This window comes from Podarcis pityusensis (genome assembly GCF_964106645.2).
Source record: "Podarcis pityusensis genome assembly, chromosome: 4".
NCBI lineage: Eukaryota > Metazoa > Chordata > Lepidosauria > Squamata > Lacertidae > Podarcis > Podarcis pityusensis.
In genome coordinates, this window is record NC_138027.1 from 69,979,174 (window position 1) to 70,005,927 (window position 26,754).

General features: G+C 41.0%; 2 protein-coding genes and 1 long non-coding RNA gene across 8 annotated transcripts in view; 2 read left to right on the forward strand and 1 right to left on the reverse strand.

The window, feature by feature from the left end:
- The window catches only part of STS (steroid sulfatase), a 111,184-nt gene extending 87,362 nt beyond the window's left edge, over positions 1-23,822 (reverse strand). The window contains exons 1-3 of one of the 6 annotated variants that reach the window (XM_081001360.1): positions 23,695-23,713; positions 11,499-11,588; positions 10,137-10,235 (exon numbers count right to left, since the gene is read on the reverse strand). The gene's annotated coding sequence lies outside the window, so the exon portion shown is untranslated. Of the gene's footprint in view, positions 1-3,715; positions 3,839-10,136; positions 10,236-11,498; positions 11,589-21,046; positions 21,385-23,694 lie in introns of those variants that run through there. The other 5 variants (XM_081001359.1, XM_081001362.1, XM_081001361.1 and 2 more) reach the window with 5 other exon arrangements.
- On the forward strand, positions 11,599-20,925 carry LOC308474889. Its single transcript, XR_013985005.1, has 4 exons — positions 11,599-11,736; positions 11,918-12,123; positions 13,003-18,721; positions 19,095-20,925. It is a non-coding gene; the product is annotated as an uncharacterized lncRNA (long non-coding RNA).
- The window catches only part of PUDP (pseudouridine 5'-phosphatase), a 63,224-nt gene continuing 60,039 nt past the window's right edge, over positions 23,570-26,754 (forward strand). Inside the window, exon 1 of the mRNA XM_081001453.1 lies at positions 23,570-23,725. Coding sequence (XP_080857579.1) covers positions 23,641-23,725 — 85 coding nt within the window. The 5' untranslated portion in view covers positions 23,570-23,640. The remainder of the gene's footprint in view (positions 23,726-26,754) is intronic.

Sequence of the window (26,754 nt, forward strand, 5' to 3'; positions counted from 1 at the left end):
TTGGTTTTCGCCTACCTCGTAGCAATTGTCCCAACTTTGTAAGGTTTGGCGGTTTAGGCATTGGTAAAACCTGGCTCATGGGAGGGGAGTTTGTGGCCATCACCTGCCCCTCCTCTTTAAGGGTATTCTGTTAAAGGGATCTGGGGGTGTGGATCTCATCCGAAGCCCTGGTATAGGCTAGGGCCATGCCACAACCCCATCGGGGACCCTGGGGCAGCTCTCAGTTGATGTACATCAACAGGGCTCCCCCTACTGGTGATTGACCCTTACTGGACTACCCGCATGGCGGGCCAGAGTCAGATATAGTCGGTTCAATTCCAATGCCTAAGCCAATACCACTCATATTCTGTAACCAATAAGGTTGTGGCCTTTATTCGCCCATTAACCTAAAATACCGGTGCCCATGTGTTTTATTATTCATCAAATGGGGGGGGGGGCTGAGGGTCTTGACACGCAAGGCATTGCCCAAGCCCAAAGTAGTGCAGTCCAAACTAGTGAACAAACAGCTTCTTGAGAGCTCCATAAAATTGTGAAACCCCAAACACAGGAGCAGGATATGAAGACCTAAACAGACCATTCTCTTGGAGTGGAAGAGTAGGGAGCACACGGCAGTCAGAAAAACTTACACTGTGCACTGAACTTGTACTAAAGATGTGATCGGGGTCACATGTGTGAAACAGACAGAGAGCTTGCAAAATTAAACAGAGGGGCATCATGTGTCAGCTTCCATGTGAACTGGGCTCCACTTACAGTATGTAGCATTTCAGATCACATGAAAGTTTATGTGCCTACAGCTGCATGCTTGCAGATTTTCCCTAGTCAAACATCCATGCATAAATTCAGGCTGAAGCAAGGGAGGCACACAATAGATGGATAACATAATAAACAAACACCTGGAGGGGGTTCAAGTTTGGGTGTGTTTTGTGCCTGAAGAAAGGGGATGAAAAGCTTGAAATGCTCTTGGCAGTGAACGTTGATTCAGCAAGAAGCAATTGCTTCATCTCCCTTTCCCTTTCATATTTTCTGGGGAAGAAAACTGCAGTCCTGAAGCCCAGCCAGATCTTTTGAAGAGTACAGTTTGCACAGTACTGCACAATGTTCCATAACAATAAACCAATGTGCATACTTGATGACAGCAAAGAATGCCTCTGTTTGAGAAGCACAATATTCCTCGTAGGTGTCATTGTGTCAGCCTCAAGGAAAAGGGCTTGCCAGTCTAATTAAAAATAATTGACGTCTGCCACACTCTAAGCAAAATGAAACATTCACAACCAAGCAAAGGCATTAGCTGCTATCTTATCCTGTAACGAAGCCTACTAAGTGTTCAGCTTCACTTTTAGTGTAAGACTTTCACCAGAAGCAATGCCCTTTTCTGGTGGTGGACAGGATTTCCAGTTTTAATAAAATGTTACGCGGGGGGGGGGGGGGATGCCACAGCTGAAGGCAGACTATGCTGCTGTTTCACACATGTGTCAGTGCATGGGAAATCTATTCTTTGTAGTGCTAAACCACCAGGTTTAGGTGTGCAGATAACATGAACACATAGAAGGGGCTGATTGCGTGGGTCTTTTTTCATGCAATATGGACCCTGCAGAGAAGGGATGCAGGGAAGGAAGTTGCCAATCAAGTGGGAAAGAGCCACATGATCCGTCCTGTTCATGTGGTTGCATAACAATTCACACAGCATCCCTGCAAAGCAGGATCATATTATTCAAATATGGTTCCCATGATATTCAATATTTTTCTAAAGTTGTTGTTGTTATTATGCAAAGTTTGAGTTTTCTCCAAGCCTGTTGCTATCTCTCCCTTGTGTGTAGATGTTGGCTTGATAAGGATCAGTACTCAGAGAATGGGTCTGCTATTAGTATAAAGGATATTGATATACCAAACATATTTATGAGCCCAGGGTTAAGGGCAGGAGCGATCAATGTTATTGCAACCTTTTGAATATGCATTTGACATCGGAGATAATAAACCTGCTTTCAAACGAATCTTACTGTATAGTCCCAGCATCAGTTACTGAAATACTCCCATTGATAGAAACCACCCTTGAGCCAACAGAACACAAACAATACAAGATGCTACACGGGAAATGTTATGTTCAACCTGTCTGGGAATGAACAGTTTAAACCTATAATACAAAACCTTTCTTCCCTTCTCCTGTGCCTAGGAATGCTCAGAGATTGATTCCATCACACCACACTATATTATTTTTTCCTTTACAATGATCTCTCTAATATTTGCTATCTTCCCACTCCCCTCTGGTCTTCTACACAATAAATTGACACTTCATTAGTATCTGCAATCCTGTACACATATTTTCACAGGCTGAGAAAGTAGTAAGCTCAGTCTTCTCACCTATTAGCTGCTTGTCATCACTTGATCATTCCAGAAACACATAGCAGATGCAGCCCACTTTGTTTTGAAGAACCTTCAAATCCATTTTCACCCCCTAACACATTTTTCAAAGCAATGAATAACTGCCTGATTTTTACAATGTTTCTTTAATTCAATATTCTGCAGAAGTGTTTTAGATGTGTTGCTCCTGGCTTTCTTGTTTAGCATGTAAGATGTTATTACTAAGAGAATCAATATTCAGAGGAATACATCAACATATAAATACAGAAGGAACCGTGAGAAATTAATTGGTTCAAGGAGTTATCAAGAGTATCTAGGAAAGGCAAGTATTAAACTTGTCAGATTTGACAAAATAAAATATTCCATATTACACTAGGAACGCCTATAACTAACAATCACATATAATTAATTTTTGAATTTAAAAATGTACATGGAGTGACTAAGAATTGGGCCACACACCCAACAATGGGCATTTGTGTGTTTGAACAAATATGCTTATTATGTTCTGCCCACTGGGACATGTGAAGCTAGGTTCTGGGTATCCTGTTATTTCGGTAGTTCATTTTATTATTTTTGTGGGGTGGTGAAGGAAGCAATTAGAAGACTGTCTCCCATACATGATCTGTGGCAGGATCCCTGAGACATCTGGCTGTGCTGTAACTCAAAGTCACCTCAGATGCCAGTCACATGACACAGATAGCATCCGGGGGCAGGATGTAGGAGAGACCATTCTCTCACTGATCTACTCCTTCAAGATTCACATGTGGCTTCAACCAATGTCATCACCATAATACAAACACAGCTTTTTTTTTTCCCCCCTGATAGAGAAGGCACTGGGGCAAAACCATGTCAGAGGGGAGTGATGTGAGCATCTCCTTCCACAGAAGGCCACACTGAGGTAAGCCTTGACCTATAAACATTATACTCAGGGAAGCATGGAGCACATTACAATATAAGGTAACAAATGTAGAAAGCATTCGGGTGAGCGTACATTTGTGTATGTGTTTTAATCCATTCCACAAAACAAAAGAGCATCAGCGATTTTTCAAAATATACTGCCACTTCTCTCTGCACTGAGTAGAAAAGATCAGATCAGCCAGTGTCAGGGATAGCCAGAATGCTGTTGGACTACAATTCCCATCAACACCAGCCAGCACGGCCAAAGGTCAGGGAAAGTGGGAATTGTAGTCTAACATCTGGAAAGCAGCATGTTGTCCACCCCTAGTGTATGTGGAAACTTCAGTAAGTCTTGGCTGAGAAGGAGCCAATTTCATTCACTTTGTGGATGAGCATAGAGTATAGGGATGGTGAGCATTCAATCCTTCAGAATTCTAGAATTGGAGCTGATCAATCCTACCTTTAGAAGGCTCTGTCCGTATCCGGCATGTCATCCAGTTCTAAAAATACTATGGGCAGGACAGAGTTTAAATTCTGCATATAGCCAGTCTCTGAACTTATCCTCACAGTCTCTACCCTTGTGAGAGACTGCCTGCTGCTCTCAAGGATATTCTTCTCCAATGTAATTTCCTCAGCATCTGGATGAAATTAATAACCTCCTTATTCTGGCCCTGCCCTATTCCTCCGGGCTGTTGGCCACCTCTCACTCATGACAGTCTGGTTCCAGTGTCTGAATATAAGGTTTGGAAACAAGCCTTGAGGAGAATCCTAAGAGTGCTTATGTCAGGCTTGTGACTGCTAAAGGACAGAATTCCATGATAAAAGAAGAATCTTATGAAAATACTAAATTACTCTTAGGGAAAAGGAGAAGAATCCATGATAGAGAAGTCAAATGAAATTCCATGCACCTACTGAACTTCCAGGCTATATGGAATGTCTTAGATCTGATTTACAGTTGTACAACAACACTGTGGCATCGAGAGAGACAAGAGTGAACATTTATTATATAAATAAATCAACAAATGCTCATTTAATCAGATATATGGAACAGCCTCAGATTTTATATCTTCCCCAACCTTGTTTGAACTAAAACTGCCACCATCCCTGTCTATTGCTTTTGCTGGGTAAGGCTGATGGAAGTTGACCAAAGTACATTGAGAGCACCAGCTTGGGAAAGGCAGATTTACATGAATAACAAGGGACTCATACTACCTTGACATCCTGGGAATTTTAATGTCTTAAACAACTTCGCCAAAGTAGATGGGCGTATAGTCAAAGCAATGGCATCAATTGGCTTGCATAATTCTACAATAATACAGAATATTGTAATCTGTCTAGACATTTAATGTTTGCATGCTTCCATTAAAGGAGATGCATCATTAATTCAAGACACAAGTGGACATGTTTTGCTGGTGCACCACTTTGATTCAAAATGCAAAAGGAACTAAACCAACAAAAACCTGTTCGCAGAAAACACCAAATACATTAATCCAAATATGTTTATTTGCAGTGCAAATTAGTCCTGGGTTGAAAAACTGGAGACTCAACCTCTGCCTTCCACTAGCAACGAATCATTTGTTGTGTTGCCCAAATAAAATGTGAATTTGATATTCATCAAAGCACAATTTAATTAAAAGTCCTGTTAATATCCTGATACTACAAACAAAGCTACTAAAAGAATGTTTCAGTAGACAGTATGAAGCCCAATTAACATAGACACTATTAATTACCTGTAAACTACAGCAATAATTACATATATACATTAGGAAAAGAGATTGTGGCTGTTTTATCTTATGGAAAATATCCAAGGAAGAAGTCGTTGTCAGCTTTTAAACCAATCTTTAATTAAACAAATGTTAAACTACCTAAGACATACATATTTCAACTTGCCAGTTGCAAAGAGCTCAACAAAACGGTGTGTAGAAAGAATTTCAAAACAACAACACCAATAACAACACATTTAATTTCTCAGTCACTTGTTACAAAATTTTAAGAGCATGAAGTATAACAGATATAAGGAACATTTAAAGGTTATGGAGTAGAATTGTAAATTTCTATTATTATTATTATTATTATTATTATTATTATTATTATTATTTCCATGTGTATAATGACTGTTTGCTAAAATACAATAAACTGACTTGACCTGTCCTGCCGATATTGCTCAACTACAACTCCCATAGTCCCAGCAAGCATAGCTAATGGCTAGGAATGTTGGGAGTTGAAGTTCAGCAATATTTGCATGGTCAAAGGTTTCCCACACCTGAAATATAACTTAATATTTGGGGGGGGGGGGAGAGAGAGAGAGAGAGAGAGGGAGGGAGAAACTTACACGGAAAGCCACACAATAATCTATAAAACTGTAGCAATTAATTTGAGTCTGCCATCTAAGAAACACAATGTATGTTTGAGAATGTAAAATTGTTCTATTACCTAGGACTTGCCTGGATATTTAAACTAGGGATTTGGTACCCCCTCTTCCCACCCCACCCCCAAGCCCCAGATCGCAGCATTGCTTTTTTGGAAAATAAGTTTGAAAGCCGTGATCCTTGTTGGTTGTGACTAATTTAAGCCCCTTGAGATTAGAACACACACACTGGGCTGAATCCAAACAAGACCCATTGCTTTCACTGGATCTACACTGGGCATGAATGGATCCAACCCATTTAAGATCACAATCCTATACATGCCTGCTCAGATGTAAATCCTCTTGAATTCAGTGTGGCTTTCTCTGGAGATAAGTACAGGTGTGCCGTCCCCGTCCCCCCCACTTACACACGATCGACTTGCGTATGACCACATATATGTGCTGTGCCATGAAATAATTTCATCATTCAATTCCCCCCCCCCCCCGCCCAATGGTGGGAGAGAGCTGGAGAGTCCTCATGGCTCATGAGCAGACCCTCCATGGAGCCCAAAGAGGACATCAAGTGAGGGTGAAGGGAGCCCCAAAGAGACTAGAAGCACAGTGAGGCGTTACTTAGGCTGCTCAGCCTCTCTGCCTAACAGCAGTCCCCACTTTCCTGTGCATCCTCCAGCCTTCTGCCAGCCTCAGAGCTTCAATTCTAGTTGCGGATATTAATGGATGCCATATTTTTGTTATGGATTGAAGACAGAATAGCAGCTGGGGTGTTTAGTGTGTCCTCCCCACATTATGCAATTTTACTTATGTGCGCAGGGGCCTGGAACGTAACCCCTGTGTAACTTGGGGGGTGCCTGTATATGCAGGATTGCCGCCTAAATGAACTCAATATTTCCGAGCTATAGAACCATAGCTGTCAACCTTTCCTTTTTTTGCGGGAAATTCCCTTATTCCAGCGCTGTTTCCCGCTGCTATCCTGGATTGTTAGATATCCCGTAGACTGTCCCCGGGACAGGTGAGGCTGCTGATCCCTTATTTTCAAATCTGAAAGTTGACAGCTATGTATAGAACACTGGAGAAAAAATGAATTCATAGGCTTACTCTCTTATTTATGAATAATAAAACGACTGAATATGCTTAACTAGGCAAACTATTAAGTAAATAAAAATGAAAACATAATAGGATTAGGAAAAGAAACCCAAGAATTAAAGTATTAAGGTCTTTAAGATAATAAATAAGTTCCATAAGTAAAGAATCAGAAGAAAGGCCAAATAGGTCTTACAAAGCCTGAAAGAAATAAGCCATAATAAAACATATTAAAAACAAAACAAAATTAATTCTATCTAGAAATGAACAATATCTTTATGGTATTAAGATTTACATATTTCTTTGGAAGATTCAAGAGCGAAAATGCATTGCTTCACTTCTCTCATTAAGAAGTCTAACAGAGTCAACAGAGAGTTTTATCAGTTCTTTATGACACAAATAGGCCTTTATGTATATTGAAACGATAGTTCAGAAATAGTAAGGAAAAAAATTGGCTGTGGTGCCACTGTGAATGAATGTATGTTTGAGAGAGGGATTAATTGGAGGCCAGCCACAGGCAGCAAAATATCGGGGTGGTGGGTAGGGTGGCATCCTCATTGAAAATTTGGGGGGCGCTCGGCTCCTCACCCCCCCCATGGCACCTATTTTGATTAGTGTCATTCTAGATACATCTTAGAGCTGTTGTTGCTGCTGGTTTTACTACCTCAACAACAACAACAAGGTTAAACAATTTTTGTAATTTTATGTTGTGAACCACCCTGTAATCTATGGGTATGGGGTGACATAAAAATTTAATACTTAATAATCAAAATAATAAATAATAATAAACAAAACCAAGTAATATAGTCCCATTCTGAAAATACCTACATGCATTATTATGTCATTTTTGTGTCTAAGATCTTTATTACATCATGGGAGTCACTCTCCTTGAAATGACAAAATGTTGGTTCCACTTTTCCCTAAAGAGGATAAAATACATTGTGCTTTCTTTTAGAACTTCTTTCTCTATTTTGATGAAAACTATATGAAAGTATTTTTGCTATTTTTGCATGTGTACTAAAACATCCTTTCTCTTTTTATCTATTTATCTTTTCCTCTTCTGCTCTATCAACACATTTTATGGACAATTTCTCAATTCAGTTACTTATCTTGCTTTGACCTGTAAGAGAAAGAACAGTCCAAATTCCAAAACCATGCACATAATGTAACAGTGTTAAGTCTGTTTTTTATTTCCAGTTCATGACCAGACAGCCTTGGGTAGGTCACATTACACATTAACTTTGTTATATAACATACGTCGCCAAGGAACATTACATATTTCACAACTTAAGGCTTGTGACACAGCATATCTTAAGAAAGCACATTACAACCTACTAGCTTTCACTCTGAGGAAAATCAATCTCCAGGTAAAAATTACAAATTTCTTGAATTTAACTTTTCTTCCCCCCTTTTTTGAGCACACAATGGTATAAATGCTGGAAAGAAATCAGTGTCTCACAGCAGGCAAAGGCTGTTCTTAGGAATCCCACTGCTTTTTCTATACCATCAGACTAAAAAGGTATGAAAGGGTTTTCTGCCTTTTGTAACACAAAACACACAGCAAACCCAATAATGTTTTGTATAGGAATTTTCTCCAGTTACATTATTTTGCTCTAGAACAACCAACTTGAGTATGCATAATTCTGCACAAGAATGGGCTGTTAGAATCTCTTTTTATTTGGGAAAGTTACTTTGATGATCAATGCTTTTTATGATGTGACTTTTTGAAGGGAACATGGGAATTATTTCCACTTTGACACATGTTACCATTAGAAAACCTTTGAAATAATTATTCTTTATTTGTTGCCCTTCACCATAAGGTCCCAGGGCAAGCCAAGGTAACTTAAAAAGTAACTTACCAAAAATAATAATAATCGACCCTCAGATTCTAACTGCCAAAACTGAATTTCACCACAAAATTAATGTAAAATGAAATTTTACAGGGCACATATCAGAGGCAATGCGTCTCTGAATGCCAGTCATTGAAATGAGTACAGTTAGGCCTGCTTTTAAGCTTCTTATAGGCTTTTGGTTGGCCGCTGTAACAGAGTGTTGGATTAGAAGGATCATTGCATGATCCAGGAAGCTCTTCCTACATTCTTAAGTTGTTGTTTTTTTACATGCTAGTTTTCCAAACTGTTTCCATTGTCCCTTAAATAATAAAAAGTCCAGAAGCATGATTAAAAGGGAAATAAAGTTATCATGTTCAAAGTTTTAATTGTTTCTTTAAAACATTTGTATTTTGCCTTGCCACAAATGGTATCCAATACAGCAACAGAAACCTCCCCCCATATTTTAGCAGTATCAAAAAAACAAAAACAAAAACAAATTCCAGGTAGGAATTTTTCCACTTGGCTAATTGGCACCGGCCATTTGGTTTTTGCCTACCTAGCAATCGTCACAACTTTGTAAGGTTAGGCATTGGGTAAGCCTTTGTTTAAGGGAGGGGAGGTTGTAGCCTCTGCCTGCACCTCCTCGATAAGGGTATCCTGTCAAAGGGATCTGGGTGTCTGGATCCTGTCCAAAGCCCAGACATGGGCTAGGGCCATGCCACGACCCCAATGGGAACCCCTTCAGTCATAGGGCTCACCCTTCTGGTCGTTTACCCTTAGTTCAATTCTCTGCAGATGGGCAGGAGTCAAGATATAGCCTGGCTTCACCCAATGCCTAAGCCATACCACTCACATCTGTAACCAATAAAGTTGTGGCCTGTTTTAGCCCATTAACCTAAATACGCATGTCTCTGTGTTATTAATCAATAGGGAACTGCGGGGCACAGGACCTTGGCACGCAACCTTATCTTATTGTTGGATGGAGAGAAAGGAGGTGCCTTTGGTACATCTCTAGGAAGTAACTTCCATCCAGACACTGAGAAGGCTGTATCACTATCCCCCTCACTTTTGGCTATCCCCCTCACTTTTGATGTCAGGTGAATATTTTTTAAAGGCCTCCAGTGACAACTTTAACACACCAGTAGATTTATATGGTGATTCTTCAAGCACCTGGGCCCACTCTGCTTAGGGTAGGCATCAATTGAAATGTGCCTGGAAACAAATTTATACCCAATTCAGATCTTTGAGCACTATTGCAATATGTTCAAAGCAATGATTCCTCTCTGTTCTACCCTGGCTGCCACATTCTGGACCAGGTGTGGGGAACTGTAGAAGCTTTGAAGGCAGACTCACAGAAAGCATGTTATTGTATTCTAACCTAGAGTTACTAAGGCATGGATGACTATTTTCTTTTCCCAGAAGAGGACACAGCTGGTGAAACAACAAAAGCTGATTAAAATCACACCTGGTCACGGATGCCACCTGAACAACATGGAGCAGGGTCCAGAAGCACTCCCAAACTACAAAACCCAATCCTTAAAGGGAAGAGCAAAACCCATCCAGAAGTGAAAACAAAAATCCAGAACTGTTGAACTACTTACCACCAACGCCTCTGTCTTGTTTGGGTTATGCTTCAGTTTATTTTCTCACCCAGTTCATTACTGACTCCAAATACCTGCTCATAATGTCAGCTGCTATGCCTGGATTAGATGAAAAGGATTAACAGAGTATGGTGTTATTCGCATACTGATGACACTTCAGAATCCCACACATTTCACCAAGCAGTTTCATATAGATGCTAAATAGCTTTGGAGACAAGATGGGAAATTGTGGCATTCCATATACAGTACCAATTGCCATGGGGTATAGGAGATGTTTCTGAGATGATAATTTGAAAACTTCCCAACAGATGGAACTACTGGAATGTACTCAGTGCTTTTCTTCTAGACATTTTTCTATGGGTTTTTATTATTATTAATGTCCAATTTAAAATAATAAACAAAAATCTAGAGATACTATTTATTATCCCAAACCTGATTTTTCACAACCTGAAGACTTGTACTATAATTACTCTTATTTAAATTTGGATAACTATCCACAAATACAATTATCTAGGTGGCCTACAAAAGGATGAATCCATGATCTTTCATGGAATCTGTTCCCCAACTGTATCTGATTTGATCCTATCTGATCTAGGATTTGCAAGTTACCTGTAGGATTAGAACTAAGTGAAAGCAGGAAAGAATAGTTTGTAAACATAAAAGCAGTTATGAATTGTATCATACATTTTTGCTTTGTAGACATCTTATGCTTGTCTATTCAAAGGTGAGTACAACAGAGTTCCACAGGACTTATTCCCAGACAATTAAGTATAAGAATAAAGCTGTAATCAATAACAAAATGCAATGTTTGCACAAATTCTATAAGCCATATTTTTTATACCAGTGGCTTTGGTTAGGAATGATAGTGAAGGCTGGTGCTTCTACAGACCGAGAGAAGTGGTTCCCCCCCATGCTAAGCATTAGGCCACTAGTCCAAAAAGGAAGCTTACTCTCAGTGGCCTATACTTGCCTCAGTTTAGCTGAGCCCTCTCTTTGAATTCTCACAATACTCATTGTTGCCTTGTCTGCTTAATTCTTGTCTCAGATTTTGATTCTAAGGTTCTGATCAGGTTCTGACACAAATGGCTTTTTCACTCATGGAACTGGTGTTATGGAATGTGTTCCCTGCTGAAATACGGGGGAACCCATCTGTAGTTGTACTCTAACAGCTTTTGAAGATGTATCTGTTTACACATGCATTTCGTGATCTCACAACCCAGGTCTCCTGTTTTAATTACAGTGTTGTTTTAATGAGTCTACATTACACAGGACTTAGGATGGCCCTGAGGAAATAAAATACAGGCGGTGCTACATCTGCGCCCCTCCCTTTGTCCCGAGCGCCAACAGATTTGGAAATCTTACATAAGACTCCAGTACAGAAAGCTGAAAATTCTCCCAGTTTATTCAGAAGCTGAGATGCGCTACAACTCCCATAGAGCCACCTGTGTCCACCTAGGAGTAAATATGGCAAAAGCTTAGATTCCACCGTAATCTCCAGACTTCTTGTCTTTTTCTGTGGAGAGACATCACCTGCACCTACAGGATAGTGATATAAATTTGCTTTTGAGCATGAAGCTAAGAACTTTCATGGAAATTTCAGGTATGGGAAAATACTATCAGCTGGAAGCTGAGGGGTATGGATAAAGGGAATAATGCTTTATCTTGAAAGTTCCTGTGTTCACCTTGACAGCTGTATCCTACTTTGCTTATGTGCTCGAGTACTTATGGTGACTTTATTCAGAGCCTTAAGGTAGGATTGTCAAGCTTTTCTTCTTTTACAGAGACTTCATGAATTTAAGAAGAGCATGCTGGGCAAAAAGTCAGCTAGTGTAAGATTTGTTGCTCCTACAAGTTGCACCTGTTGAATTTGTGTCATGCAGCAATTAACCTTGGCCAGACAGGCATTTGAAATAATCCAAACAGGGGGCATTTCTCCAATGATTTTAACCTCATGAATTGTACAAGATTACATGTGTTTTCCCCTCACGTTAGTGAGTGACAAGAGAAGTCACACATTGAAATTTTACCTTCTGTTCAATTCTTCTTTGGGAAAATTTCCAATGATAAGTACATTTTAATGCAAAATATTGTTGTTTTCATTTTATAAAAGCCCTTTATAATTCAGGCTAAAAAGCCATTCAAAAAACGCATACTTTCTGCATGTATGGGCAAGAATTCCACCACTGCAGGCTGAACGATCTCTTGCTTTTCTCTCCCTGTACACTTTTCTGGGAGTTCTCCCACCCACCCAGACCCCGGCCAATGGGGGGGGGCATGCAGGGGGAGCCCCACTGCACAAGTGGAATCTTTGAGCAGGGCTTCTATGGATGGGAATTATTTTGTGAATCCTGCCCATAGAAATTCACATTTTGGAATACAGTTAATTGTGTATACTGTCTTGACCTGCTGGGAACTGCAAGGTTGATTGACTATTTTAACTTCTATACTACTTAATGAATTAAAATAGCTCTAAGCAGTGTATAGAAAATTGAAGGAACAACAGACAACTGAAACAAAATATTACAAAAATATGTGGTTACATATAAAAAGGTTACATTAATACAGTCGTACCTTGGATCCTGAACGCTCTGGAACTCGGACGTTTTGGCTCCCGAACGCCACAAACCCGGAAGTGATTGTTCCGGTTTGCAAATGTTCTTTTGTAACCCAAATGTCTGATGCAGCTTCCACAGCTTCTGATTGGCTGCAGGAGCTTCCTGCAGCCAATCATAAGCCACAATTTGGTTTTGGAAGTTGAACAGACTTCCGGAACGGATTCCGTTCGACTTCCAAGGTACGACTGTATAAAGTTACTAAATGTCTATAAATATCAATTCATTATCTTCTGATGCACCCACCCTCTCAGCCTGCAGGTTCTCACCCAGGGTCCAACACACTCTTGGGTCACTCACAAAAGTCTCACAAGAAGAAGAGTTCGTGAGAACAGTGGCTATCACCTTAGGTTCTCACTCTAGACTTGCTTTTTATGGGCAGGCCCAAGGTGGATGGTACTTCCTTAGGTTGTCCACAGCTGTGTCCAATTCAGCTGCACTCTCCACACCCAGTTCCAGGCTTGTTGAATTTCCCAGGGGATCCAAAGGATGGGAAGAGGGTCCCCTTCCACTCACAGTGAAGGAGTTTAAGGGAGGTCCAGAGTACTGTCTCACAGTGTATAGGACCAAGAGGCATGGAGGGTAAGGGAGCTGCTCCAGTGACCTGCAACACCTATGCTATGTTTGTCTTTCTGCCGGAGAACATGCAACAGCACACTTGCAGCAAGTGCAAGCTGGTTGTCTTGCTGGAAGAGAAGGTACAGCAACTTGAGGCCTGCCTAGTCACACTTGGAGCTACAGGACAACATGCAGTGTTTCTCAAGAGCTGAGCTGACTGTGATGGAACAACACCACAGATGGGGTGCCCCCTAGGCAGGAGGAGGAAGATTGCAAGAGACTAACCTCACTGGAGGAATGTGATGCACAGAAGGACAGTCATGAGTCACACTTTGTCTTTGGAGCTGCAAAATTGCTTCCATATCCTAGCTCCTCTGGCCCAGAATCAGTGTCCGAGGTGAGAGCATGGAAGATGAAACTGTCCAGCTCCTTTGTTATTTTTGCTATTGCTTGGAGGTCTAATTACTGAAATATCTTTGTATGATGTTATGTGTGCGGCTATTATGTTCTAGTCTTACTATTGCTCTTTTGTAAGCCATTTTGAGCACCGTTCTTTGGTGGAAAGATGGCATACAGATAAAACAATTAGTACCCTTCCTAGCTAAACAAAACCATCTGCTTATATTCTCAGTTAATCAATAATAACATACAACTTACATTTTTGTTGTGCTTTATGCTGGGTCTGCCTGTAGTGTTTTGTACCACAGTTAATCATAGCCCACGGTGAGTGAACTAAGGTTTATTATTGGATGGTATTTTAAATATATGGTGGCAATGGAGAAATAGTATTGAACATAATAAGCAATACATAATGGTAGCTATAATCTTCCACATTTGGTGGCAGCGTTAGCGGGATAATAAAGGGGATTGTTTACATCACATAACATTACTAGTTGAAAGAAATAAAGAAAGGAGGCAAAGAAATGGGTTTCCTGCTTCCCCACCCCCCAAGCCACCTTTCTGACATAAAATTGTAGAGTTGGAAGCGATCCCAAGAGTCATCTAGTCCAAACCTCTGCAGTGCAGGAAACTCATCTGCTCAAGGCTAATCAGGATTCCTGAACTTAGTCCTTATGGATACCAGATATAAAAACAAAACAAAAACACAGAATCACATAAAACCTCCCCACAGCTTCATTTATGACTGATTCACAGAAATAATGACCCCATTCGGGATCATATAGAATCATAGCAAGGTAATAGTACACAGCTGGCAACCTGGTTTCATAAAGTGTTTCTGTATTGCAGTGTCACCATACCATGGCATAATCACCTTTGGGGGAAAGTGCAAGTGGTGTCATAAAACCATAAGTATGTAAGGAAAAGCTGATGATATGCCTGCCTCATGGAGCAGCCTCTGATGGACTGTGTTGCACCTAGCCACTTTCATGATAGTTGCACATGTGGAAGGAAGCATCAGATCCACAAGACTGAACTGGGTTGTTCCCAATATGAGTTTAATAATCCATGAGGATTTTGGCCCATTACTCTGAACCCATCTTTGCAACAGGTAGCCTTTTCCAATGACTATCATATTCGTATTGTTTACTGTCATATCCAATTGTTAATTCAAACTTAATTCTATTGTGTTTTATGTTTGCTTAGTACAGTATGTGAATCTGGTCTGGGACCATAATAAATTTCATTTCATTTCATATTTACAACACGGTTGCAAGATTACCAAAACTGGTTTGAGAGAAGAAGAAAAAGGCTAGTAAATATGGCTGAGTTGGAAACTGAACATGTGAAATGATGAAATAATCATAGACCTTTCATCATCATCATCATTTCTTTATATGCCACCCATCTGACTGGGTTGCCCTGCCACTCTAGTAAGCATCCAAATAATTAAAACATCAAACACAGTAAATCATCAAACATTAAAAACTTCCCTATACAGGGATGCCTTCAGATGTCTTTTATCTCCTTGGCATCTGATGGGAGGGCGTTCCACAGGGTGGTTGCAACTACCGAGAAGGCCCTTAGAACTGGACTTCGGTGCCTGGGCTAAATGATGGGGGTGAAGACACTCCTTCAGGTATACAAGGCCAAAGCCATTTAGGGCTTTAAAGGTCAACACCAACACTTTGAATTGTGTTCAGAAACGTACTGGGAGCCAATGTAGATCTTTTAGGACCAGTGTTATATGGTCCTGGCAGCAGCTGAACTCTTCCTGGAACAATTCAAAACAAACCATCAGCACGACAATTTGGTCATCATGTTGGGCAGGAGACAGAGAGTTCCTGTGCTGCCACAGCCAATGGTTGAAGACAATATGAAACATAGATTGCTGCTTCTGGCAGATCTATTCATTATATATATATATATATATATATATATATATATTCACAATCAAACATTATCTTCACATACATTAATAAACAAATGCAATAAAAATTAAAAATAAGACATTTACATACCATATTAAATCCATATTTTGGGATTCCTCTGATCCCTTGACTTCCCCCCATTCCCTTCCCCAGTTCTTTTGTGTTATACATGTATATAATTTTCTTACCTTTAAATATTTCCAAATTCAAACATTGTACTTAGTATTACAAGTGATTTTAAGAAACCTGCTACTATGTTAACTTCTTTACAATGCTTTTGTAAATATGCAATAAACATTCTCCATTCTATTTTATATTTGCTGTCCTCTTGATTTCTTAGTCTTCCAGTTAATTTGCCCATTTCAGCATATTGCATTAATTTACATTGCCAATCTTCCTTAGTTGGGACTTGTTCTTCTTTCCATTGTTGGGCTATCAATGTCCATGTGGCTGTTGTTGCATACATAAATAAAGCTTTATATTCTTTCCGTATATCTGTTCCAATTATACCTATTAAAAACGCTTCTGGTTTTTTAACAAAGGTTATTTTAAACATTTTTTTCCCAATTCATTATAAATCATTTCTGAAAGGCTTTTTATGACCTTACATTGCCACCACATATGGTAAAATGTACCTTCTACCTCTTTACACTTCCCGCATCTTTTGTTTCGTACATTATTGATAGTTTAGCTGGTGTTAAATACCATCTATACATCATTTTCATATAGTTCTCCTTGAGTGCTGTACATGCTGTGAATACTATATCATTTCTCCGCAATCTGTCTGTCAGCTGTATATTGTGTCCCACATCTTTTGCCCACTTTATCATTACACATTTGACCTCTTCATCCTTTGTCTCCCATTCCAACAGTATATTATACATTTTTGATAATAATTTATAATCACTTTCTATTATTTCCCTCTGAAATTTTGAGATTTCATACGCAAATCCTTTCTTTTTATAATTTTTAAATGTTTCACATAATTGAAAATATTGTAACCAATCTGTTACCTCTTCTTTTATTTCATTATATTGTTTTAATTTTAATTTATTATCTATTTCCATTAACAGCTCTCTATATGTTCCCCAGTTGGGTTTCATATTTACTTTTTTCAATGCTATTGCTTCCAGTGGCGAAAGCCACAATGGTGTTTTTTGTTCTAGTAGATATTTATATTTTTCCCAAACTTTAAAGATTGTCTTTCTTATTATATGATTCTGGAAGCTTCTGTGTACCTCGGCCTTCTGATACCACAGATATGCATGCCATCCAAATCTATTGTCATGTCCTTCTAAATCTAGTAAATCTACATTCTTCAATGTTATCCAATCCCGTACCCAGCACAGACAAGAGGCTTCATAGTATAGTTTTATATCTGGTAGCGAGAAGCCTCCTCTTTCTTTAAGATCCGTTAATAACTTATATTTTATTCTTGGCTTCTTGCCTCTCTAGATAAATCTTGAAATGTCTCTCTGCCAATCCTTAAAACAATTCGTGTTACTTATCACTGGGATTGGTTGAAATAAAAACAACATTTTCGGCAATACATTCATCTTAATCTGGCAGATGTATTCAAACCACCTTTACTCTGGAAAACAGTTTTTGAATTGTGACAAAATCCTGAAAAAAGTCTTTTTAACCAAAGTCAACAGCTGGACAAAACAATTGTGCATTGTAAATTATAGGAGGTGATGCCTCTTCTCAAACAACCTCTACCTCCTGCCTAAAATGAACCACCAAGATTTTACTGCTGCTGCTGTTGACAGATCACATGCATCAGTAACAATTTCTGACAAGGAAATATCTTTAACGACAGTATGAGAGACAAAGATTTGATGTGTAAAACATTCTCTAGCATGGATAGACAGTAACTGGGAAAGCATGATGTTTTTGTTGGTTATATAGCTTCTGAAGGAATAGGATGTCTGCCAGAAAACGTCTGGTAACACTGATAGAAGAGCCTGTTTTTAGGTTTGAAATTTCCTTTTCAAAATATCTCATTTTCCTATTTTCTAAGCAGTTCACAATATAAGAAAGGATAATCATAATACAGGAAGTTGGCCTCGGGATGTTGGTCTTCCTACTTCATTAGAACATATATCAATATTAATGTTGAACATCTTGCTATTTAATTCATCTTTTGAAAATTACATTAAGCTAATTTGTTTCTGCTCCAGACAAGGGCAAAGTTGTTAGGCTAAAACGTTCTATTGAAAACTATTATGTTAGAATGTGAAAGAAAGCTGTCAAATATAGTTGTTAAACACAACACTAATTTGTTACAGCTTCTGGTAAGGACTGGTTTAAATGGCATGTCTAACATTTATGAAATAATTATACAACAAATCACTATTGTAGCAGCTCTGGGTATGAGAGAGATAGCTACATCATGATATTGATGATAAATTCATCAATCATATTTGATGCTTAAACAAATTGTTTTATATTTCACATTAAGTGCTTGGTTAACTGTGATCACTTTTAACAAGGGGCAATATTCAATTAATAATCTTAATGACCATGGTAGTTAGCCATCAGCATTTGCAACATCAGCAGAGCCTATGTCATGCACAATAGTAATTTGTTGAAGTATGAGCACTTGGTAAAGAGAATGTCCAGCTTGTGCTGGAAGCCTCTAGTCTCAGACGTTTGCCTTCCTTAAGGAGCTTTGGATCTGCTCCAAAGAGGAAACTACCACTTGATATGCCATAATTTTAGGCTTGTTCACATGTTACACTGAACACAGGTCCAAACTGCCTCTACACACCCAAAAACCTGTGTTGGCCCATCAGTACATACAGAAGTTCTTGAAAGTTTATCCACCTTTGGCTCCTCAACATGCACTCAGTTCTCACCTTTGGCTCCTAGAAGCTGTCAGCATGTGACAGCAGCCACACCCTGGGAATGGCTTTGACTGGATAGCCAATGAGTCTCAAACTCTTGGTGAGTTAAGAACTTCCTCTGCCTGTGAAGACAGTAGAAGACTAACAGTGCCTCCAACAGTCAAGAAGGCAGTTGATGCATGTGCTGTAAAGGGAAATGAGGAGCAGATGGGGCTTGTAAACCTGGGAAGGTAGCCCATGTTGGGATACTGCCAGGGAGACAAAGGCCATCATGCAGCCTACACATCGTCTCCAGACGATCTCTCGATCTCCCATAGAACAGCATCAGTCAATTAGCAACACGAGCCTCAGACACATTCCAAGACTCATGCACGCCCTTTTCAGGAGACTCTGCAACAGAAGATGCACCCAGAAGAGCATATTTACAGCTTTATTCAACGTTGGTCAGAACAAAGGAAAAACATGACTGCTTGCCTTCGTGTCGAGGAGACAGTCAGAGACAAAAGCTATATACAAAACGGAAACTCCCTGTGAGCAGGAAGTACGCACGCTTGTGACACACAACAGCCTGTTCCCTTTTTAAGGAGGAACGGAAATATCCTAACATCCCAGGAAAAGGAAAACTCTGATTCTAAACCTCCATTGCCTTGAGGCTATAGTCTTTCATGAGAAAGGCTTTGGGAGTAAACCCAAGGAAAATTTTGTACCCACTGCCTTGTGGGGCATACTTGGAAGAAGAAAAAGCCAAGGAGTAAACCCTACACAAGAGTGGGTGGTGTCTTGTATGCCTCTTTCTGGCAACTCCTTCACCCAACCTGGTGCCAAATGTATTGGTCTGCTTTCCTTTGGACCACATCAGTGAAGCCAGAAAAGGGTATTGTCATCTGGGCAGTCCAGGAGCTCCATACACATTGCCCTGCAGCAAAAGCAACATGGGAGGCAGCAGTTATGAGTTATGGGTCTCTGCAGCCTTGGTGGGTGCTGTGATTCTCCAGCGGTTTGACTTTGCCCCCAGAAGCACACTCCATTTGTCTTTTGAGACAGATGGATACCCACATCTATTTTGTGTTCTCATTTTGTATTTTTGTGTTGCGATCATCATCATCATCAAAATCTTAAAGAGGACCTCTTCCAAAATAAATCTGCATCTCTGCTCCATTAAATAGTGTAAGATGACATTGTTCCCTTATGTCACCTTCACCCTGTGTCATCTTCATTGTCTTTATCGTCTGTTAGACAGATGCACGTTCAGCGCATGTTGTACTGCAGAGAAAGCTCCCATCATTGACTATGCTGGTCAATTGATCATGCTAGTCAAGTTGAGTCCAACCACTAGAGAGCACCATGTTGTGTACCCATGTCCTATTGTGATGAAACCACAGCTATGAGAATTTCTAGGGAATGTCTCTCTAGTAGGGTCTACCAAGTTTAGTATCTTAGAATCTTTAGAAGGCTTATTCAGACTGTAATTTTAACTAGGTGTATGGCCTCATTGGGCATAGTAGGAACACATAATATTGTACTGCAAGACATTTTTATTTAGCTAAATTCATAGGCATGGAAGATTATGTTATTCCTGGTGTTGTTTTTCTTCTCCTTGTCCTCTGATTTAATTATCTCCCTTGATTATTTTGATTTTATTAGAAGCGTTTTTTGGAAAAAAATTTTTTAAAAGAAAATCTTCCATTTCTTTCAAAACTGCCTCGCTGGTGGGTTTTTTGGCCATTAAAAGGTGGTATCTAAATGCCAAGCAGGGTTTCAATCCTCTTACTGCAGGAAAATGCCACTCAACACAGTGGGACTTACTTCCAAGTAAACATGCATAGGATCGGGTTGCACATAACATGTTGAAAGCTGATGACATAAAATTTAAATGCTTTAAAGCAAGATACTTCTAAAGCATTGCACATATGGGGCAAAATATAAATGAGTTTCCAGATGTGACCTGCCAATAGAGAATAAATACAAGATTATATTTCTGTAGCTCATGTCCATCTATCTCACTGAGCACACAACAGGTAAAGGGGTATGGCTCATTAGCTATAGCTCATTAGATGTTATTCTACTTCTCTCCCTACACCGAATGTTCCCACAACTGTTATTGAAACAGGTCATGCCTCATTATATCCTAAGGAAAAGTTTTCTGTATTCGTGCCACACTATCAAGTTGTAGGCATCGCTCTGATAAAAGCTAGATGACATATTCGGGATTGCTTGGACATAAAAGAATTTTCTAGCGATAACCTCCAGGTCTGGGGCTCATTTGCTGGGCAGCTGCATTTACTTCACCCTGAGGGCTGTTTTCTGTGAAAGCAGCAAATACAAAACATGCTTTCAGTGGTGCCACCAAGGGAAGACCTGTATAGAAGATGTCCTGGGCCCCACTCAGCAGAATGAGGAGGGCCCCAAAACAAAGCATTTTGAAGATCAAAAAAGTAATATACATTACCACTTAGAGACTCCCCTATCCTACTCCCTGCCCAGTATGACCATTAAGTCCAGAATCTGAAATGACAGAACAGCACACGACACACTTTGAAGCTTCATTGATGTAATTATCTTACCTCTTCTGTGAAAACAGCCCCACACAGCCAACCTGAACTTGTGGAAACCAATTTAATCTCTCCTTCTCTCTCTGTGGCAAGCCATGCCCCTACTCAAAGCAATGACTGTCATTCTTCCAGAGGAAAACAAACACATTTTAAAACATTTCCCTCTGAAAAAGGGAAGCAAGAAGAATACAGTGGTTAAAGTCCACAGTCCAATTTGACTGTTCCACAAATGAAGCTAGTAGTTACCTATAAATGTTACTACTATGCAACAGCAGGCACTCATGATTTTTTGTTTCCTGGAGGCAGCAATTGCCCATAAATATGTCCCTTGTTCTCTGGATCAAAGCCAAGATCCAAAACATATAATTATTATGTAGCAAACACTCAATAAGATATTTTGGTGAAGGAGAGGGTGCTACATTATAACCTATTATATTCCATCTCTATTTAACAGAATGATGCAGAAGGGAGTTGTTTCCCCAAGCATTTTTATAAAGAAGACACCTTCTAAAAGGACCGACTGCATGTAGAGAATTCATTCACATGCATTTAATTTTCTACCTGCATCGTTTTCAACCAATCCTTTGCTACATTCATGCCATACATTTAAAGCACTATGATACCACATAAAGTCTTGATAGATGTAAATCTGGGAGCTGTTGTTTGTCAAGGATGCTGAGAGTTGTTAGGAGACCCTAAAAGACCTGCAATTCCCAGAGTGGTTTAACCATCAATCCCTCTTCATAGTAAATTGTGGGACTTGTAGTTCTGGGAGGGCAACAGGAGGCCTCCTAACAACCCTCATCACTCCTAACAAACTAGAGTTCATATATTTTTTGGGGGGAAAGCTATGGCTAAATGGTATCATGGTGCTTTAAATGCACTCATGAGTTTCACCCAAGGAGCTCATGAGTTCCACCCATTTTATTATCACAATGTAATCACAATTATCACAGTAACCAGGGGTTGTCAGTGAGGTACCTGCAGGCACTCAAATACCCACAGAAGTCTTCACTGCTTCTTGCAGGGTCCCTTTCCCACCACTAAAATCAGACCTGAAATAAATATTCCATTGGAGGCAGAATGTGTCCTTGTTTGTAGTGGGGTGGAGTGTTCATCATGGCAGTTTCTTTAGTATGCAATGGTGCCCCAAGGGCCCCAAAAGCTGACAACTGCTGCCCAATCCACCACACAATCTGCCTCTCAAAATAAAAGACCATCCTTCTGTAAAGACAGATGTGGTGTTGGGGTGTGTGGGTGTGTGTGGGTGTGTACAAATCCAAGGTTTAAGTTCCTGATCAGCTCTAAAACTCACTGGGTAGCTTAGAGTTCATTCAGAAGGGAGCATCATTGAAGAGACTTACTGATGAGGTTTTTTAGGACTGCAGCCTTAGAGTTCAATTCACAATCTTTCAACCTATCTCAGTATTTAGCTGTTGTGTGGATAAATGAAACACCCCTTTAAAAATGCATTGAGTTACTTGGGGGCAGAGATGGGGTTCAAACAATAGTAAGATAATGAAATGAAGCATCTGCGGGGGCGGGGGCGGGGAGGGAGCTGCTGGCTGTGTGTGTGAAATTAGGCAACTTTATTTTTGAGCAGATTGCACGTTTGCTCCTAAGGACACATGCCTGTGTTCAATTCAGTTCCTGAGAAGTGTATTTAGGACTGCAACCTTGGAAGTCTTTTATCGTTAATTTCTGACATGCAAAATTGAAATCCTAAGCTTGCTGACCTGGGTTTTACTGTTAAACTGACATGTATAGGATTGCACTGTTAGGTAGCAACTCTGCACCCAAAGAAAAGCACATAGTTCAAACCACATTAGCACTCCTGGTTAGAGAGCTCCACCTGCCCACACTTAGCCGCGGCTCTCACCCTTGGCGCAATACTACTTTTGGAACACGCTGCCTTCACGCTGACCTGAAAACACCCCGAAGTTAAACGCTATTGTACCTTAGCGCTGCCTTCCAAAAATCATTTACTTGGGATTAAAACCTGTGGGACCTAGAACACCGCTTACTACTTCCCTGTATCCATGCCCTAGCGTCGACCTGTTATGTCTCCTTGGGCTGCTTCTGGCTTATACGACGCAACTCCATTTGAGGCGTGCATTACGCATTTGTGCATTGTGTGTCGATGGCGAAGCCCCCCTCCTCCAGCGCAGCATTTATTCATTTATTTATCTATCCCCTCCCCCGCAGTCTCGCCTCCCAAAGGCACGTTTGCAGCAGCGGCCGCCGAAATGCTAATCGCCCCCATCCTGTGCGCACGCGCGCAGCGAAACCGGACGCCCTTTCCAGTTCCTCCCCATCTTGAAATTGCCACCGCGACGCTTGAGCTCCTCGCCTCGGAAAAAGCAGAGCCGCCGGGCAGCGCAGGCACGCATGCGCAGCAAGCCAGCAAACCACCGCTCGGCGTTCCCTTGTCCCCCGCTCCCTCCCCAACCATCTGCGGGACGCGAGTGGAACCGCCAGAGGCGCACGCGCACTTCAGAGCCTCTCCGGCCGCCCATCTCCTCGCCGCAGCGCTCCGCCCCCTTTCCCTGGCGCTCTCTTTTATCGCTCTTTCTCTCTCTGTTGGCGGGGGTCGCTGTTGCAGCGCTATGGCCTCGCCCGCTTGCCCTCCTCCTCCGACGTCGCCTCAGCCCGTCACTCACCTCATCTTTGACATGGACGGTCTCCTCCTGGGTGTGTAGCGCGCCGCCCTCCTCTCCCTTTCCCCCTCCACTCTTGCTGCCGGGTATAGTAATAGTAACTGGGACTTACGCAGTGCGCGCTTCCTCTCGCCGCCGCCGCGGGGCTTGTGGAGAGCTCGGGCGCGTGGCTTTCGGGCTGCCCTCGGCGGCGGGGTCACGGAGCAAAAGTGCAAAGAAGGGCGGCGATATCCCTCCTCATGTGGTGCTTCAGTTCCCCACCCCGCACCCACTTCCCATTTCTTAGGCGCTGGTCTGAAAATGCAGATGAGTAGTGTGTGGACATGCTCACTCCCCGCCCGCCCAATTCCAGGAATTTTAATGTATTTTCCCAGGCTGTCGTCGTCGTCCCGCTGCATTTATTTAGGGGCTGTGCAAATGCGTCTTGTGCGCGCGCGCCTATCTAGAGCGTGACTTCCGCAAACAGGAAATCAAAAGAAGGGCAGGTTTTGGAGAACGGTGCACACGCTGACAGGGGTGGTGTGTGGATGGGGATCGCCATAACCCGGTTTGGTCACTTGGGGTGCTTCTTGCATGGTTTTTTTTTTTTTGGATGGGATTCGGTCACGGAGCGGCAAACGCATCTTGCACGATTGAACTCGAATGAAAGGGAGCTGCTGTCTCTTTCCTGCTCCCCGCCTCTCTCTCCAAATCGATCTTTTTATAGCAAAGAAAGGTGATAGGGTGAGTGGGGAGGTAGCACCGCGTAACAATGATTCATGAAGCAGTGCCCTCTCACCTCCCTGCAGACCTTCAGAATGGAGGCTCAACAAAGAGCTGATTTAACGCAAGGTTTGACAAATTAATAAATGCATGATAAACTGGATCCGGAAAGGTGTCACATAATACTTGTTCTGCATTTATAAGAAATCGGCCTTTTAGTGTGTCGGCTCTCACACTTGGGAACTCACTTCCTATTGACAGCTGCCTTCACTATACTCTCTTCGGCACCTGCTAAAACATTATTGTTTATATAAAGGTAAAGTAAAGGTACCCCTGCCCGTGCGGGCCAGTCGTGTCCGACTCTAGGGTTGTGCGCCCATCTCACTTAAGAGGCCGGGGGCCAGCGCTGTCCGGAGACACTTCCGGGTCACGTGGCCAGCGTGACAAAGCTGCTCTGGCGATCCAGCACCAGCGCAGCACACGGAAACGCCGTTTACCTTCCCGCTATAAAGCGGTACCTATTTATCTACTTGCACTTAAGGGTGCTTTTGAACTGCTAGGTGGGCAGGAGCTGGGACCGAAAGACGGGAGATCACCCCGCCGTGGGGATTCAAACCGCCGACCATGCGATCGGCAAGCCCTAGGCGCTGAGGTTTTACCCACAGCGCCACCCGCGTCCCATCTATTGTTTATATAGGCCTACCCATAAATGTAGATTGTTGACCAGTGTTTTAATTTGCTTTTAGCTTATTGTTGCTTTTATTTTCTTTTGAATGTTTTTAACTCTTTTTATTGATAATTTTATTCCTTTTGTAAACTCTTTTGATTTTTTTTAAAAAACAATCTAGCAGCATCTAAATTTTATGAAATAAAATAATAAATAAATGAGTCTAGCGGAGGCGACTTTGAATATAGTAGTTTTAGTTCTGCTGAAATGAACAGGACTTTTGATAGCAATTACGTGTCTAGGATTGCAATTCTAAATGGATACTGTAATCCTATACTGTATTCACTTGTTCACATAAGGTTGTGAAGTAGGCAGCAATGGCAGCTTGTTTCCTATTATTTTATTATAGAGTTGTAAACAGAAGGATAGTCTTGCATTTGTTTGGTATTGATCACAATGAGAGCACTTGCTTGAAAAATTTGCAGTTGCGATTAAATGGCCTTCAGGATTGCAATGCTAACCAAGGCATTGGTTCACATTGGGAATAGAATATTAGTGTAATTGTTTGCTGGATGGGACTCCTGTAGTAAGTATGTTGTGCCCATAGAATACAGTGAAAACAAGTTTCTCCCCATAAATACTTAACATGGAAATATTAGCAAAGCTGTTTGCGGAAGATAGAAATTTTGTATGGCCGATACTTGTCAGTATGGTATTAACATGTTATTTATTTAGGTAATTTATTGATCCGCTCTGCCTTAAAATCTCAAAGTGGGGAAGCAGCAGTATTGCAACAAAGGAATATTTATTGTACTTGATCATTCATAATTACTACACGATTTTTACACATTGCATCTGGTTTGAAGGCTGCAGCACATGGTTTACAGATATGGCTTAAAGTTCTCTAAAGTGGTAAATTATAGGGCTAATTCTTGCTGTCCTTTGAAAGACCAGCTGCATTTGGAGCCGGTTTTCCCTTTTGTACATGCTACAATGTATGTTTGTTTTGTGCTTGAGGATATCTCCTCAAGTCCAAATAAAAAGCCTTGGGTAAACCCATGTTGGGTGTATAATTACTAATGATTTGTGAGTACCATTGAAAGACACACATAAATTAATTGGATTGTAATGGGAAACAGTTTTATTAATTGAATTTAATAGGCAAGGTATTAATTACACAAGATTTGCCCAAACAATTTAGGCCATTGATGGAGCTCTTGCCCCTGTGGCCTGGCTGTCCCACCAAAAATGGCCTCCAGGGGCTGGTACAGAGATGAGCTGCTCCTGTTGACAAGTCTGCTAACATTCTGTGAGTATATGACAGCCACCCAGCAATGCTACCTGTCTGACATTTTACCCACTATCAAAGCAACAACAGGTCAGCTAGCTGTCCTAACTTCTTCTATATGCCACAAGTGATATTTCCTGCCTTTTAATCAGCTCCCTGGCTCTTCATCCACCACCAGCACATCTGACAAGTTGTGATGAATTATTAGGCAACCAAGTGCAACGGAGGCCTCCTTGGCCCTGGGAAAGGTGAAAAATGTGATGTGTCCAGTGTTAATTAGCTGGTTGGTTGTTGTTGTTTTTTTAAACCCTTCCAGGTTCCAAATGATGTGTCATATTCATTGCCAGAGATACAAACACAAAGTGGGTGCAAAACTTAAGACAGTAGAAGCAAAAAAAACCAACTT